Consider the following 14,284-nt stretch of genomic DNA (forward strand, 5'->3'; position numbering starts at 1 on the left):
TTAGTCGTTCCTGTTTGCCACTGTGCTTTCCTGTGCAGGCTGTTTAGGTTATACTTGTGAATGTCGTGACTGGAGTTATGCACAGGGCAGTTTCCCAGCTGCTGCAAACTGTTTTTGAGTGTTTCCAGGAACAATTACCCATGGTTCTCATTGGTCTCAGGTTGCTGAGGCTCACATCACTAACACCTTATTTAGGGCAGATAAGCAAACAGGGCAGACTATTTAATTTTTAAACCTTGCAGTTTGTATTGTGCTTTCATGTTGGTGGTGTTCCCATTTTGTTTCTGTATCATGGACCTCTCTAGGACTTGATTGTTAATACACCTGTTAGGCTGCCTGTACATAATTCAGCAGAAGAGATGTTTCTGGCCAAAGGAAGGAGGTGTTTTGTGGGTTGAGTAACAGTTTGTTCCAAGTTCTTTTTTTGTTTGCTTCCTAACCTGTCCTTTTACTTCTCTTAGGCGCAGGGACCTTTGCTCACAGCTCAGACAGTGGCAGCTGAAAGTCATAGATAATGTTAAGAGGGGTCAGCACAAGAAATCACTGGAGAAGCTCTTCCAAGGTTTCAAGCCAGCTGTGGAAGCCTGTTACTTCAACTGGGAGGAAGCTTATCCCATTCCTGGGATTACATATAGCAGCACTGACAAGAAGAACTCATTCTGTTGGGTGAAGGCCATCCAGCAGAGGAGCTGCCGGTTGCAGTGTTCAGAAACTGCCAGTGAGGCTGGTAGAGCTCTTGGACAGGAGTCTGGGGGACCGTGCCTGCAGCCCGGGGACAGGCTGCGACCCTCGCCCCAGGAGCCAGCGGTTCGTCCAAAGGAACTTACGGGGAAGCGCAAAGTTGTCTCTGAAACGCCCCAGAGGGTTCTGAGACGACTGTCAGCAGAAGGGGATAAAGCTGTATATAAGACTGCAGTGGGCAAAGCAAAGTTGCCAGTGAGCAAAGGCTTGACCAGTAAACATAGTGGGAAACGACGCATGAGCAGTGAAGACAGTTCTCTGGAGCCAGACTTGGCAGAGATGAGCCTGGATGACAGCAGCTTGGCGCTGGGAGCAGAAGCCAGCAACACCTTCAGTTTTACAGAAAGCCCACTGAGCAGGAGCTACAGGGATGCCTTTGAGGAGGATGGAGGGGTGTACTTCTCTGAGGGACCCGAGCCCACTGTCAGGAGCAGCTCCATGGCCAAGAAATCGCCAAAAGATCCTGTGGGGGAGAGGGGTAGTGGTGATGATGACCTGCCTTCTGCAGATGAGAACACTGGAGGTGTGAGCCTGAAGCCAGAAGAAATGGGAGAGAACGGTGCAGTGGGGGGAGGGGATGATGGAGAAGAGGAAGATGATTACCAGGTGTACTACCTGAATCCACAGGAGGTAGCCAAGGAAGATGATGACAAAGCTGAAGGGGGAAATGAAGAGGAGCAGGATATATTTGCTGGTATAAAGCCTCTGGAGCAAGAGAACCGGATGGAGGTGAGCTGAACCTAGTTGAAAACACTGTGTTGTGTTTTATGTATTGTGTAAATCATGGTCTCGTCACCCTCCCAGCTGTCATGTTTAACCTAGCATGTGGTTAAATCAAGTGCTTAATTATAATGTCCTTGTAACCCATTGTATCATAAGGTATCTACAGTCTTAATGCAGTGGTAGCATACATCTGTCTCCCACAAGCTTGACTCCCTGTGTCTGTGCTAACTGCAATTGTGTCCCAGTCTTAGCTAGTCCTATCTCACACTCCAGGATTTACAAACACACACAAAATAGTGTGTGCTTTTTATGTAGTCTCACCCTTGGAAACAGCAAAATGGAACTGGAATTAAAAATAAGTAAGTCTGAGACATGCTCAGCAAGAATAATGTAAAGCCAACCATGTAAGCAGAAATTCTCTGGAGAGGCAATATAAATAGCCTGTGTCAGATTCCTATAATAACCACAAAATATATTTAGAGCTTGTAGCTCTGTGAGCAAGCAGCAGAATGGACATGCATGGAAATAGCATGAAGTTGTGTCAGAACAAGCTTGGGTTAGATACTAGGACTCTTCACCCATCAGGCTCTTCATCCAGAGGGTGGTTGGGCACTGGAACAGGCTCCCCATAGAAGTGGTCATGGCAGCAAGCCTGGCAGAGTTAAGCAGCATTTGGACAATGCTCTTGGGCACATGGTGTGATTCTTGGGGTGTCCTGTGTAGGGCCAGGAGTTGGACTTTGACCCTAGTGGGTCCCTTCAAACTCAGAATAATTTCTGGTTCCCTGAAACAGTTACAGTCAGTTTGGGTTTTAGGTTTTGTTTTTAGTTATTCTCTGATCTCTTATAGCACTTGAAGGGAGAATGGGACTTAATCATGGAAGTAAAGGTGTTTTAGGGGAGTACTTCAAGGACTGGTGGGGAAGGTGAAGGCAAGGAGAACTCTGCTGCTGAAGTTAATCTTGAACTGTGTTTGCAGTCTTTGTGACAAGTGGTTTGAGTAGACTTACTCCAGGCTGGGGAAATTTGAATATGACCACCTGTTCTTCCTTGCAGATCCTGTTTGCCTGTGCCGAGGCCCTGTATGCGCACGGATACAGTAACGAAGCTTGCCGGTTAACTGTAGAGCTTGCCAGGGATCTACTGGCCAACCCTCCAGATCTCAAAGTGGAGCAGCCACCAACTAAGGTAGAGAGCGAGCTTGTCTAGTTTTGGAGCTGGAGGGTAAGGTAGAAGGAACATGTGGAGTGAATACAACAACGTTCCTAGCAGTGCTGTGATTCAGGGCCCTTCACTGATGCTTCCTCTGCATTGAACTCTGCATGTCATTACTGTGCCTTATCACTCTGTGTGTGTTTGTGAATAAAAGGGAGAAAGAAAATGAGAGGCCTTTTATCAGGACTTGAAGTCCTCAGAAACTTGAGATTAGTTAAAAACTGCTTCACTGTCCTTACGCTTCAGAGAGCAGCTTGGTTTGTCTGTTAAAAGCTGCAGCACTTTTAGGAATCTATTTTAAATCGGTCAAACAAAGCACTGTATTTAACATACCTTCAAATGGTATTTTGTTTTGGAGATACCTGCTACTGTGTGCTATGAGGTTGTACAGCAGCCATAAGAAGTTATGTTAGTAGTTGTGCTGGAGAGCAAAGAAATAAGCATAAACTTCTGGAAAATCACTCATAGTGACACTAAGCAGTGTTTGTTGTATGGAAGGGTTCCATTGAAAGGGACAGGCCTGCACAGCATCAATACAATAGTGAATATGTGTCTTATCCAGAGGCCAGTTCTTCTGCAGTGTTGTGCTGAGGTGGCATAGGGGAAGCAATGTTCAACAGTAACCACTGGAATTTGAGATTCCTCAGCAAAGGGAATAAAATTTAAATGTATTTTATTCTTTCTTCTCTCTGCTAATTACTGTGAATAATAGGGGGGCAAACACAGAGTCATTTGGGATGTTTAGGAATGGGTCCTGTGACAAATTCTTCCTCAAACAGGGCAAAAAGAACAAGGTATCAACCAGCAAGCAGACGTGGATGGCAACCAACACCTTGTCTAAAGCTGCTTTCTTGCTGACTGTGCTGAGTGAGCGTCTGGAGTACCACAACTTGGCCTTTCGAATAGGAATGTTTGCTCTGGAGCTGCAAAGACCACCTGCCTCTACAAAGGCTCTGGAGGTATGAATTATCTCAAAAAAGCAGTATCCATTAACAGCATTGTTCTGCTGGAATGCATTTGCTCATGTGGTTTCCATTTCAACTCCTGAAGCTTCGTTATGCTTTTACATGTTTACTTAAAATGGATTGCAGTGGGACTAAATAAATTGGGTGCACATCCAACTAGCACATGTTGATCTGCCAGAAAAATGATTGGAAATACCACTTCAGCTGTTGTTACCTTCACTGATAGGAAGCTCAGACCTCATGTGCCAACAGGTCTTTGATTTCACATGAAGCTATAGGCCTGAAAATTAAATGAGTACAGAATCTTTTATGACTATATTACTCTGATTAGAACAGCTTATTTCTTATCATAAATACATTCCCAGTTTACCTCACTAATCTGGGGAAATTAAAGCTGTTTGTAAATACCCATATTTGTCCATATTTGCATTAGAGAATTTTGTTAAAACTTTTTTCTTAGGATGCATTGGTGTGATTGATACATGTTTGAAAATTGTTGCTCTTGCTGATACCTCATTCATTGGCAAGTGAGCATGTGCACTGTGGATATTATTTTGGACACTCCTTGATTACTATTAGGCATTGTCTTTAGGAAAAAGAAGTGTCCAGTTAAGACCTTGTCTGTGTGATTTGCAGCCATCTTGATTTTCATTGCAGCATTGTTCAGTCCCTCGAGGTGTGTAGTGTTGCTAGATATCCACCAACTACACTTGTTACACTAATTATCTGTACTTCTTAAGGTCTGATCAGAAGATTGTGGGATTGGCAGCCACTTGCTATCTAAAAGAAAACAATTACTTTCACATATTAAGAACGGAGAAAACACAGGCATAAAGTAGTGAAATGTCTTCATCCTGATGGCATGTGTGCTACTACCCTATGCCCCTTCTGCTAATCAGTCTCTGTTGTCTTGAACTAATATAGTATCCTTTCTTCACACAAGTATGAGAAATCACGTTTTCTTTCCACTGGCTTATCCAGTCAGACACTTCTGATGATGTTCCTAGGAAAGCTGACACATTTTTTCTGTATACAGCTAGAGTGATAACCTGAGTAAAAAATTTTGTGTATAAATATGAAGCAAGGCTGTTACTACATTTGAAAACCTGTTTTCATTGTGGAAAGAATGATATGCTATGCTGCTAAGAGGAGAGGTGCTCTAATGTGTAGGGACAAATGATCTGCCACCCACAGGGCCTCTGCTATTGACAGTTTCTTCTGTTTCCTTGTGGATACTACCAGGTGAAGCTGGCTTATCAGGAATCTGAGATTGCAGCCCTCTTGAAGAAGATTCCCTTGGGCACCAATGAGATGAACACTATTCGAGGAAGAGCTGAAGAACTGCGAGAAGGGACATTATGTGATTACCGTCCTGTCCTGCCTCTGATGTTGGCAAGCTTTATATTTGATGTCCTGTGCACTCCAGGTACTGACTGCATTGGCCTGAGTGTGTGCAGGGCATATTCTGAGATGCCAGGTCTTGAGGAATTTTCAAAGGGAAACTGTCTTCTGTATAAGTACAACCTAATCTTTATTCACACACTGTTGTTTGCACTTCCCTTCATGTTGCTTTAGAAGTACTTTGTTCCTTGGTGGAACTGTTTCTTCTTCTGCTTACATTTGAAAACAACTGGACAGTCACCACATTTCAGCACTCTGTGGGTGCTTGTAAAGTAGTTACAAATGACTGACTTTTCTGCTCTTATGCTGTTTGTATTAAGAGGAAGCTAATATAAAACTTAGTATTTAAAAAAAGAACACAACAACCTGGGGTTAGAAGACTGACTTGGCAATATACCTGCCTGGTTTGGAGCCTTCTGAGGTTAGAGAGAGAAATGAAAAAAAAAAAAGAACAAACCATAAGGTGCTGTGGTCTAAGCTAGGAACAGGGCCACAGAAAGTGTGCAAATTCAGAAAGCTCTCAGAAATGTCTTTTGCTTTGAGGTCTTAGCTTTGAAAGCTGCATACTAATTCTATTGTCTTCTTTCAGTGGTTTCTCCTACAGGCTCTAGACCGCCAAGCCGTAATTGGAATAATGAAATGCCTGGAGATGAAGAGCTTGGTTTTGAGGCAGCTGTTGCTGCTCTTGGTAAGAATCTTTTACAAGAAAAGTCTGTTCTGCATCCTGCCCCATGTTGAATGATGAGAGTTCATTCCAGTTTGGTGCAGAAATGAAAGTGTTTGCACACAGTTTGCCAGAACCAGATGCAGAAGGATTCTACATGCCAGGGCTGAGGTGTCTTTGCAAAACTGTGAAAAATGGAATGGGAATATGGGTCGAGAACTGAATGTTAAAGTAGTAACATGAATTTTAACTTTCTGCTTGCTCTTTTGTCATGGAATGTGTATTGCCTGGACATTAGCGGAGATGGACAGTTTCAGAGAGCAAAAGGCAATTATTTCAGAAGAGGTTAGACAATGATAGTGAAAGACTAGCAGAAGTGCTTTCAAGCATTATCATGTAATTCAGGATCTTAGCATAGTATTGTATTCTTCCTTCATTTATCACCTTAAACAGCAAAGCAGGATTATATATACGTTATGTTGACACCACTATATTCCTGTTTTAAAGCAGTGCGAAAAGGAATAGAATGGATTAAACAAGGCCTGTTCTCGGTTGCCTCAGTTTTGAAAGGAGGAAGATGAGTTCTTTATGGTGTGGGAATGCTGGCTTGTAGGATCTGCAGAAACCAAAAAGTTTGCCTGGACTCCTCCTGGGGCATATAGTATATGGTTGTTCTGACAGTTTTAGCAAACGCTTGGGACAGACAGCAGCTCCTGTTTATTCGAGACCTATTTCTGAAGTTAACAGAAAAATAAGGGGGGAAAAAAATCTTCTTTTGCCTATAACAGTGAGGTGAATAAAATAGTCTAAAGTATAGATAGTGCTTGGGATGTAGTGTAGTCCCATGGGCTCACTTGTCTCTTCATTCCCTCTTTTCTGGCCTACAGGTATGAAAACAACTGTCAGTGAAGCAGAACATCCTCTGTTGTGTGAAGGCACGCGAAGGGAGAAGGGGGATCTGGCACTGGCCCTGATGATTACTTACAAGGATGATCAGTCTAAACTGAAGAAGGTGAGTTTACCTTTGAAAGGGGAGAGAGAGATGGAAAGCAAGTTGTGTTTGAGTTTTGATGGATTTGATAGTTTAGCCAGTGAGCATAAGTTGCTGTGTCACGTACCAGTGTTTTACAAGCTATATTGTGGTATTTATATTATTCCACTAATGCAAATTCTGATTGTGCAGTGGGCATTGCCCTGGAGAGGTATTCTTTTCATAGTTTCTTAAGGTCCAGTCAGGAGATGTGTTGTCACTGTTTTCATTTGTTTTGTTTACCTGCTAAAACAAGTCCTTTCCCAAGGTTTTTCAGTGTGCAGTCTGTGTGTGGTCTGGGGATTGCTTATGTTTTGCTGCAGGGATATTGGCTTGCAGAATTGTATTATCTAGCAAAACCTCTTATTAATCTCTCATCTCTTTCATATATTAGTTCAGTACACCTGTGTCTTAATTTCCCATGCAAGAGAGTAAAACTCTACCCTTCCATTCCAAAGGAGGAAAAAAATACTGAAAACTGCTGATGCTTCAGAAAGAGTTTTAGTAACCTTTATACTGACAAATCTTTCTACACAGCAAGGAGCATGTTATTAGTGTCTTTGTCTCCTAAAGAGAACACTTTTGCTGTACTCTTCTCCGGGGAATAACAGGGACACTGTGATATCAATCACTTGCAAATCAATACTCTGTCAGATTTGTGGTGGTCATTTCATGTGGAGAATAAACGGTAAAAATGAACAAACCTGTAAAATCTGGTCACACATTGTTCGCCAATGACATAACAAGACAAGAAAATGTTACTGTAGGCTGTAGAAAGCAGTTTCTCTCTCATGGCTTTGCCAGTTCATCTGTAATGTATGACAGGATTTTCTGAATGGTGATGACAGAATTTTTGTGATTTAAACCAGAACATCTAATGACTGGCAGCACTAAATATAGAGTACTCCATTCCATCCTTGTTGTACCAGATTTACTTCTTTTTTTGTGAGTTTTAGGTACTTTTCAAGTAAAGCCAGTGGTTGATTAAAGTAAAAAGGGAGATAATTACTGAGTACGAATGAATCTTTGCTTGCTCAAGTAATGCAGACCAAATGGCTCTCAGCTGTGCATTGCTGAGCTTCAGTGCAGGAAGATGATGCCTACTTTGTAGAGAATAAGCATTTTTGATTTTTTCTCCAACAAATGGAATTTACTGTCCACCGGAAGGTTGTTTTGGTACTTTCCCTCTTACCCTTCTGCTGAGTGCCTTTGTTTTCTCCCTTGTTAAAGATTTTAGACAAACTCCTGGACAGAGAGAGTCAAACTCACAAACCACAAACGTTGAGTTCCTTCTACTCATCCAGCAAGCCTACAGTTGCAAATCAGAAATCTCCTTCCAAACATGCTGCCCAGTCCGCTGCAGCTATCCAGCAGCTTCCAGGGACTTCTGTCACTCAGCAAGCTGCTGTAAGCACTGCAGTCCAGAGCAGTCCTGAGAACTTTGTGGAGAAGAGTGCACAGGGTAAGAAGTGCTCTGCAAGGGCTATGCTAAAACCTTTCTGATATCAGTACAAAAATGGAACTGTACATTTTTGTCTGTTTCAGGAAGTAAGAGTGATTATTTTACCATCTGGCTCCTTGGTGATTACTGAAATGTCACTCCCCCATTATCTGTTTAGCTCAATCCATTTCTATACACATTGTTGTTGTGTAGAAATTCTAGTTAATTTTCAGGTTGTCCTATCTTGAGGCAGTTGTATAACCAGTTAATATAAAGCTACCGTGCTTCTGTCTTGTAGTTTTGTACCCCACAAGTGCAGGACTTCAAAAAGTTGCACACTGAGTCATGTACCTTCATGCAAGATAGATAAGTAAGATTACTGAAGGCCATTAAGAGATAAGTATCTGTGGTTTAAGCCCAACCAGCTTGGTTTAACCAAGCACATGCAGCCGTTTGCTTCCCCACCCCGGGGTAGGATGGAGGAGTGAATTGGAAGAATAAAAGTGAGACAACTTGTGGGATGAGATAAAGACACTTTAATAGGCAAAGCAAAAACCATGCACGCAAACAAAGCAAAACAAGGAATTAATTCCCATGAGTTGCCAGGTGTTCAACCATCCCCAGACAAACAGGGCCCCATCACTCTTAATGGTTGCTTGGGAAGACGAATGCTATAACACCAAACACCCTGCCCTCCGGTTCTTGCCCCAGCTTTATATGCTGAGAGTGGCATGATATGATATGGAAAATATCCCTTTGGTCAGCTGAGGTCAGCTGTCACTGCTGTGTCTTCTGCCAGCTTGTCTGCGTCCCAAGCGCACTCACTGACAGGGGGGTGTGGGGAGCAGAAAAGGCCGTGGCTTTGTGTAAACACAGCTCAGCAATAACTAAAACATGCCTGAATTATCAACACTACTTCCAGTACAAATTGAAAGCACAGCCCAATACTAGCTGTTGTGAGGAAAATTAACTGCCCTAACCAGAACCAGCACAGTGTGGTTTGCTTCAAGCTGCGCTTCCATATTGGTGGCAAACATCACATACAGCAGCATTTGGTGAAAAGTAAGAGTTCTATTAACTATTTCAAGTACTAGCTGAGGATGACTTCAATAAGGTTAGGGTTACTGATGCATTTTTATGCTAAAATTTTCTGTAGCTGCAGTGTATTCTCCAAATCTTGAATTAATTGTTCTGGCCTGGTGTCAGATGATGTTGTTAATAGCAAAAGAAAATTGAGATAATCCTGCTCATAAATACCATTCATTTTATAAAAGTCCTGCATATTTTGATATTTATATCTTTTAAATATCCATGTCTGGTTTTAAAGATATAGAAACAAATGATAACGTTTACCTTGTCACTGTCCTGTTTATGCAGAAAGCTCTCAGAGGTCCCCCTGTGAGCCAGCTGCAGAGGCCACTGTTTTGAAACAAGAAGGAAAGGTCCCCAGTCGTCTGGCCCTTGGAAACCGAGGTGGATACAATGGGAGATGCTGGGGTTCACCTGTCAGGCAGAAAAAGAAACACACAGGTAGGAATGAACTAGCTCTGCTAGGCAGTCTGCTGGGGCTTACCCTTTGTTCCTTCATTCTCACAGGAAAGCCAGAGAGGGACGTTTTATAAGGATACATAATGTTATGATGAAGGGTAATGGCTTCAAACTGAAAAAGGAGAGATTTAGATCAGATATTACGGAGAAGTTCTTTACTGTGAGGGTTGTGAAGCTCTGGAACAGGTTACCCAGAGAAGTAGTGGGTGCCCCATCACTGAGAGTATTCAGGGCCAGGCATCTAGTGGAAGGTGTCTCTGCCCACAGCAGGGAGATTCAAACCTGATGGTCTTTAAGGTCCCTTCCAACACAAACCATGCTGTGATTCCACTTGTCAGCCTTTCCTGTACAACAGAAGCAGCTGACTGTCTCTGAGGTGTTTGACATGGAGAAATAAGATTTGCTCCACAGATTTCCTGCCCCCTCCTGTATGGCAAGTTACCATACCTTTCTCTCACTAGTTATGTTCTGTGTGATGGATTAGATATCTGGAGCTGATTGATTGTTGGACTCTGGGAGTGGAGTACTGTGCTCCTGGATCCAGAAACAAATTCAGAGAAGCTACTGCCTCTCTACTCTTCTCTTGGGAAGAGTGTAAGTTAGAGACTGAGGATGTGAAGATTGTGCAGCATATACCAGAGGGGTTTTCTTCATACCTATACAATATGTGGAACTTGACTTTGTATGTATATTTGCTTCGTGTTGTTATACTCCGCCACAAAGCTTGGCAGATGGAGGGGAGGTGCTGTAGTGGTGTGAAGGGAAAAATAAAGTTACATTTTAATCCAAGAACTGGAAAATTGCACTGATGTTTGTGGCCAAATAGATTTAATTTAATCTCTCTTCATTTGCAATGAATGCCTGACAGCCATAAGGCTGGTGCACGACTGTTCTTAGTTGGTTCTGCAGGTCATATGATTAGGGGTTTACCTACCTGCATTGCATTTACCAATCCTGGTGACATTTGTGTTGGCTCTGGTGTTGTAGGCATGGCTAGTATTGACAGCAGTGCTCCTGAAACCACCTCTGACAGTTCTCCAACGCTCAGTCGGCGTCCCCTCCGTGGGGGCTGGGCAACAACATCCTGGGGCAGAGGACAGGACAGCGACAGCATCAGCAGTTCTTCAAGTGATTCACTGGGATCTTCCTCTTCCAGTGGCAGTAGGCGAGCCAGTGGGGGAGCCCGTGCAAAGACTGTGGAAGTTGGCAGGTAACGAATAATACCACTGCACAGAGGCAACTTCTAGGACTGATCTCAGGGAGATAGCACATGTGCATCAGGAAGTATTTTATTGGGCAAATTTGCTTTGTTTCCTCTGGACCCTAAAGACAGGAACTCTGCACTCCAGCTAGCAAACTTGAGGTACTTCTTGTCACCTGAAAGATTCCTCTGTCTTTCTTCTAGGTATAAAGGGAGGCGGCTGGAGAGCCATGCTCCTCATGTCCCAAACCAGCCCTCAGAGGCAGCTGCTCACTTCTACTTCGAATTGGCCAAGACAGTCCTTATCAAAGCAGGTGGAAACAGCAGTACCTCTATCTTCACCCACCCGTCCTCCAGTGGTGGGCACCAGGGACCACACCGCAACCTTCACCTCTGCGCCTTTGAGATTGGACTGTATGCCCTGGGTCTGCACAACTTCGTGTCTCCCAACTGGCTCTCGCGAACTTACTCCTCCCATGTCTCTTGGATCACAGGTTACAGAAAAACTTTACAGGGTAGCTTACTTTTGGGCAGGAAGGGAGGCAGGCTTATTTCTGGAAATGGTGATGCTGATGTGGTGTAGTAGCCTTGTAGGCAGTTGGCAATAGGAGTTGAGCACCAGTGATTTACACAGTGGTGCTTTTTCTGGTCTGGAAGGTTCTTGTGACCTCTTTCTTCTTGTTTGTACTGCAACATGCCCCCTTCTCACACAGACTGGTCTCCTTCAGGGGTATACTGAAGAGATAGACATTTGCCAAGTCTGAACATGCTCTTTGGCTGTGTTCAGTGTTTCACTTTCCTCCTTGTTCTGTTTGCACCCAGACCAACTACCTATCCAGAGGTCTGGAAAACATACCCTGAAAATTCATGTTTTCCTGTCGTGATGGAAGTAGACTGACAGTCCAGACTGGTTTGAGGGTACTAAAATTAGCTATAGCAAGTTTCTTTTATTGTTTCAAATACATCTTTAGCTTGACTTTGGTGATGGTGTTCTCACTCACTACTTGCTTATTGAGGGCTCTTGTCTGTCACGTGCTTTGAGGGGAAGAAGCACCTAAATTTGACTTGAAGCCTAAGGGAAGCAACTGGTCTCTTGCTGCTCCTGAAGGAAGTGATGAGTGCACCTGCTTTTGAGGGAAAGCTGACTCTAACTGTGCTGGGCATACAGCATTGTGAGAGTCTTCTCTCTTCCTCTTAGGGCAGGCCATGGAGATTGGTAGCGCAGCCTTGAACATCTTGGTGGAGTGTTGGGATGGACATCTAACTCCTCCAGAAGTGGCATCACTGGCAGACAGAGCTTCACGGGCCAGAGACTCCAACATGGTGCGGGCAGCTGCTGAACTGGCGCTCAGCTGCCTGCCTCATGCCCATGCCCTGAACCCAAATGAGATCCAGAGGGCTCTGGTGCAGTGTAAGGAACAGGTGAGCATCATGTGGCAGCTGGCTAGTGCAGCTGATTTCTAGCATCAAGGTGTGCTGCTGTTACTTGTGGGGGTTTGACTCCTTAGCTACTGCACAGCCTTAGTCAGAGTTCTGTGGATTTCTTATGTTTCATGAGTAACACTGGTTATTCTGCTGCATAGCATCTTTCTGGTCTCCATTTTAGGGTGCCTTATACTTTTTCCTGTTGTAGTTTTTCCTCCTTGTATTTCTGGTTTTACATTCTTAACTTCTGCTTTTGTTTCACTGTTCCCAGGACAACCTGATGTTGGAAAAGGCCTGCATGGCAGTAGAAGAGGCAGCCAAAGGAGGTGGTGTGTACCCAGAAGTCCTGTTTGAAGTAGCTCATCAGTGGTACTGGCTTTACGAACAGACTGTTGGTGGGACCCCAGCCCAGAGAGAAGGTGCCACTGGCTGCAGTGCCAGTGGAGCACGGGCCACGTCTGAAGCAGCGCGAGGGTTGACGGACAATCGGGTGACCTCGGAGCCGACCACTGTGACAGTGGCAGCTGCAGTAACTGCGGCAGCAACAGTCATGCCAGTGATCTCTGTGGGGTCGACCATGTACCAGCAGCATACAGTGGCTGGGCCAGCAATGGCACATACACACACGCAGGGTCTCCACCCGTACACCACCCTTCAGACTCACATCCCCTGTAATCCCCAGTATATTGGACACACTATCCAGCACATGCCACGCCCAGCCGTCTTCCCAGTCCCTGGCTCAGCGTACCCACAGGTGAGTTTTGACCTTACTGTGTTCATTTGCTGTGACCTTGTTGGCTGCTTCAGAAGGGTGTATGTCAGACTGGGGAGAGCATGTGGCTTGGGCCTGTTATGACTTGAGATCTAGCTTTTGCTCTCATTTACTTGTCAGTTGGTGATACTTACTTTGGCTACCCAGCTCAGCATTGCACAGTAAGGAGCCTTCTGTGGCTGCATTTAGTCTCAATATAAAATACAGTATATCAATAGGTTATAATTTCTTTTGCTATATAGTTTCTCAGAAGGCACTGGATAAAAAGCTTATCTTGATAGCTTGCAGGCTAAATGGGGACTGCAGAGGGAAAACCAAATAAAGGTTATTTTAACCTTTGCCTATTTTTGAAGGTCTTGGTGTGGTTTTCTGCAAACTGATTAGATTTTTAAAGGGAGAAGGAGCAAGCATATGTAATGGTGATATGGTTCAAGGTTTTTCCTGTGCTTCCTTTTCCTTGTCAGACTAGACTTCTTGTGCTTTGAGGTTTGCCTGGGGACATCGTGTTTTGAACTACTTGTAGACTTTCAGGCAAAGTAGACATGACTGTTCCTTACCTTCTGTTTTAGGGTGTCCATCCAGCATTCATAGGAGCACAGTACCCTTACTCGGTAACAACACCGTCGCTGGCAGCTACCGCAGTGTCCTTCCCTGGAGTGCCCGTCCCATCCATGACACAGATTGCTGTGCATCCCTATCACAGTGAGGCAGGACTGTCACTGTCTTCCAATGTAGCGAGTAAGTGTTACAGCTCTGGGCTGTGTGTAGCATAGCTTTATTAACTGTCTGACTGTACCCCAGTCAAGTCCTGTTCCTCACTGATAACAGGTAGAATGAGGCTTATTGCACTGAAGAGTTCTGGCCAAATCCACCCTGTTCTAAAGATGTGCATGTTCAGGGGCACTGGGATTTATGAGGGAACCTGATTCATCTAGCAGTGATTTATTTCTGTTTAGTTAAATTTCCAGTATTGAGACTGTTTTGGCCTCTAGTCTAAGGCATGTTTGGAGGCCTCCTGGCCTTTCTCACTTTTAAGAACTTAATTCTCCATCTCCTTTGAGCAAGGTGAGCATAAATGATCTTGAGCAGGCTCTTGTGATTCCTTTGGGTCAGGTAAATTGAGTGCAGGAAGCAGGCAGACTTCTGCTCCAGAAGCACT

At 44.1% G+C, this 14,284-nt stretch overlaps 1 protein-coding gene across 2 annotated transcripts in view; it reads left to right on the plus strand.

Annotated features, from left to right (window-relative positions):
- ZSWIM8 (zinc finger SWIM-type containing 8) overlaps positions 1-14,284 on the plus strand; it is a 54,873-nt gene that overhangs the window by 34,099 nt on the left and 6,490 nt on the right. For both annotated transcript variants that reach the window (XM_071564231.1, XM_071564230.1), the window contains exons 10-22: positions 462-1,470; positions 2,520-2,651; positions 3,458-3,637; positions 4,886-5,069; positions 5,634-5,732; positions 6,596-6,720; positions 7,969-8,200; positions 9,557-9,709; positions 10,715-10,937; positions 11,133-11,422; positions 12,127-12,350; positions 12,625-13,107; positions 13,695-13,863. In XM_071564231.1, coding sequence (XP_071420332.1) covers positions 462-1,470; positions 2,520-2,651; positions 3,458-3,637; positions 4,886-5,069; positions 5,634-5,732; positions 6,596-6,720; positions 7,969-8,200; positions 9,557-9,709; positions 10,715-10,937; positions 11,133-11,422; positions 12,127-12,350; positions 12,625-13,107; positions 13,695-13,863 — 3,503 coding nt within the window. The remainder of the gene's footprint in view (positions 1-461; positions 1,471-2,519; positions 2,652-3,457; positions 3,638-4,885; positions 5,070-5,633; positions 5,733-6,595; positions 6,721-7,968; positions 8,201-9,556; positions 9,710-10,714; positions 10,938-11,132; positions 11,423-12,126; positions 12,351-12,624; positions 13,108-13,694; positions 13,864-14,284) is intronic.

Source organism: Pithys albifrons, chromosome 9 (genome assembly GCF_047495875.1).
Source record: "Pithys albifrons albifrons isolate INPA30051 chromosome 9, PitAlb_v1, whole genome shotgun sequence".
Lineage (NCBI taxonomy): Eukaryota > Metazoa > Chordata > Aves > Passeriformes > Thamnophilidae > Pithys > Pithys albifrons.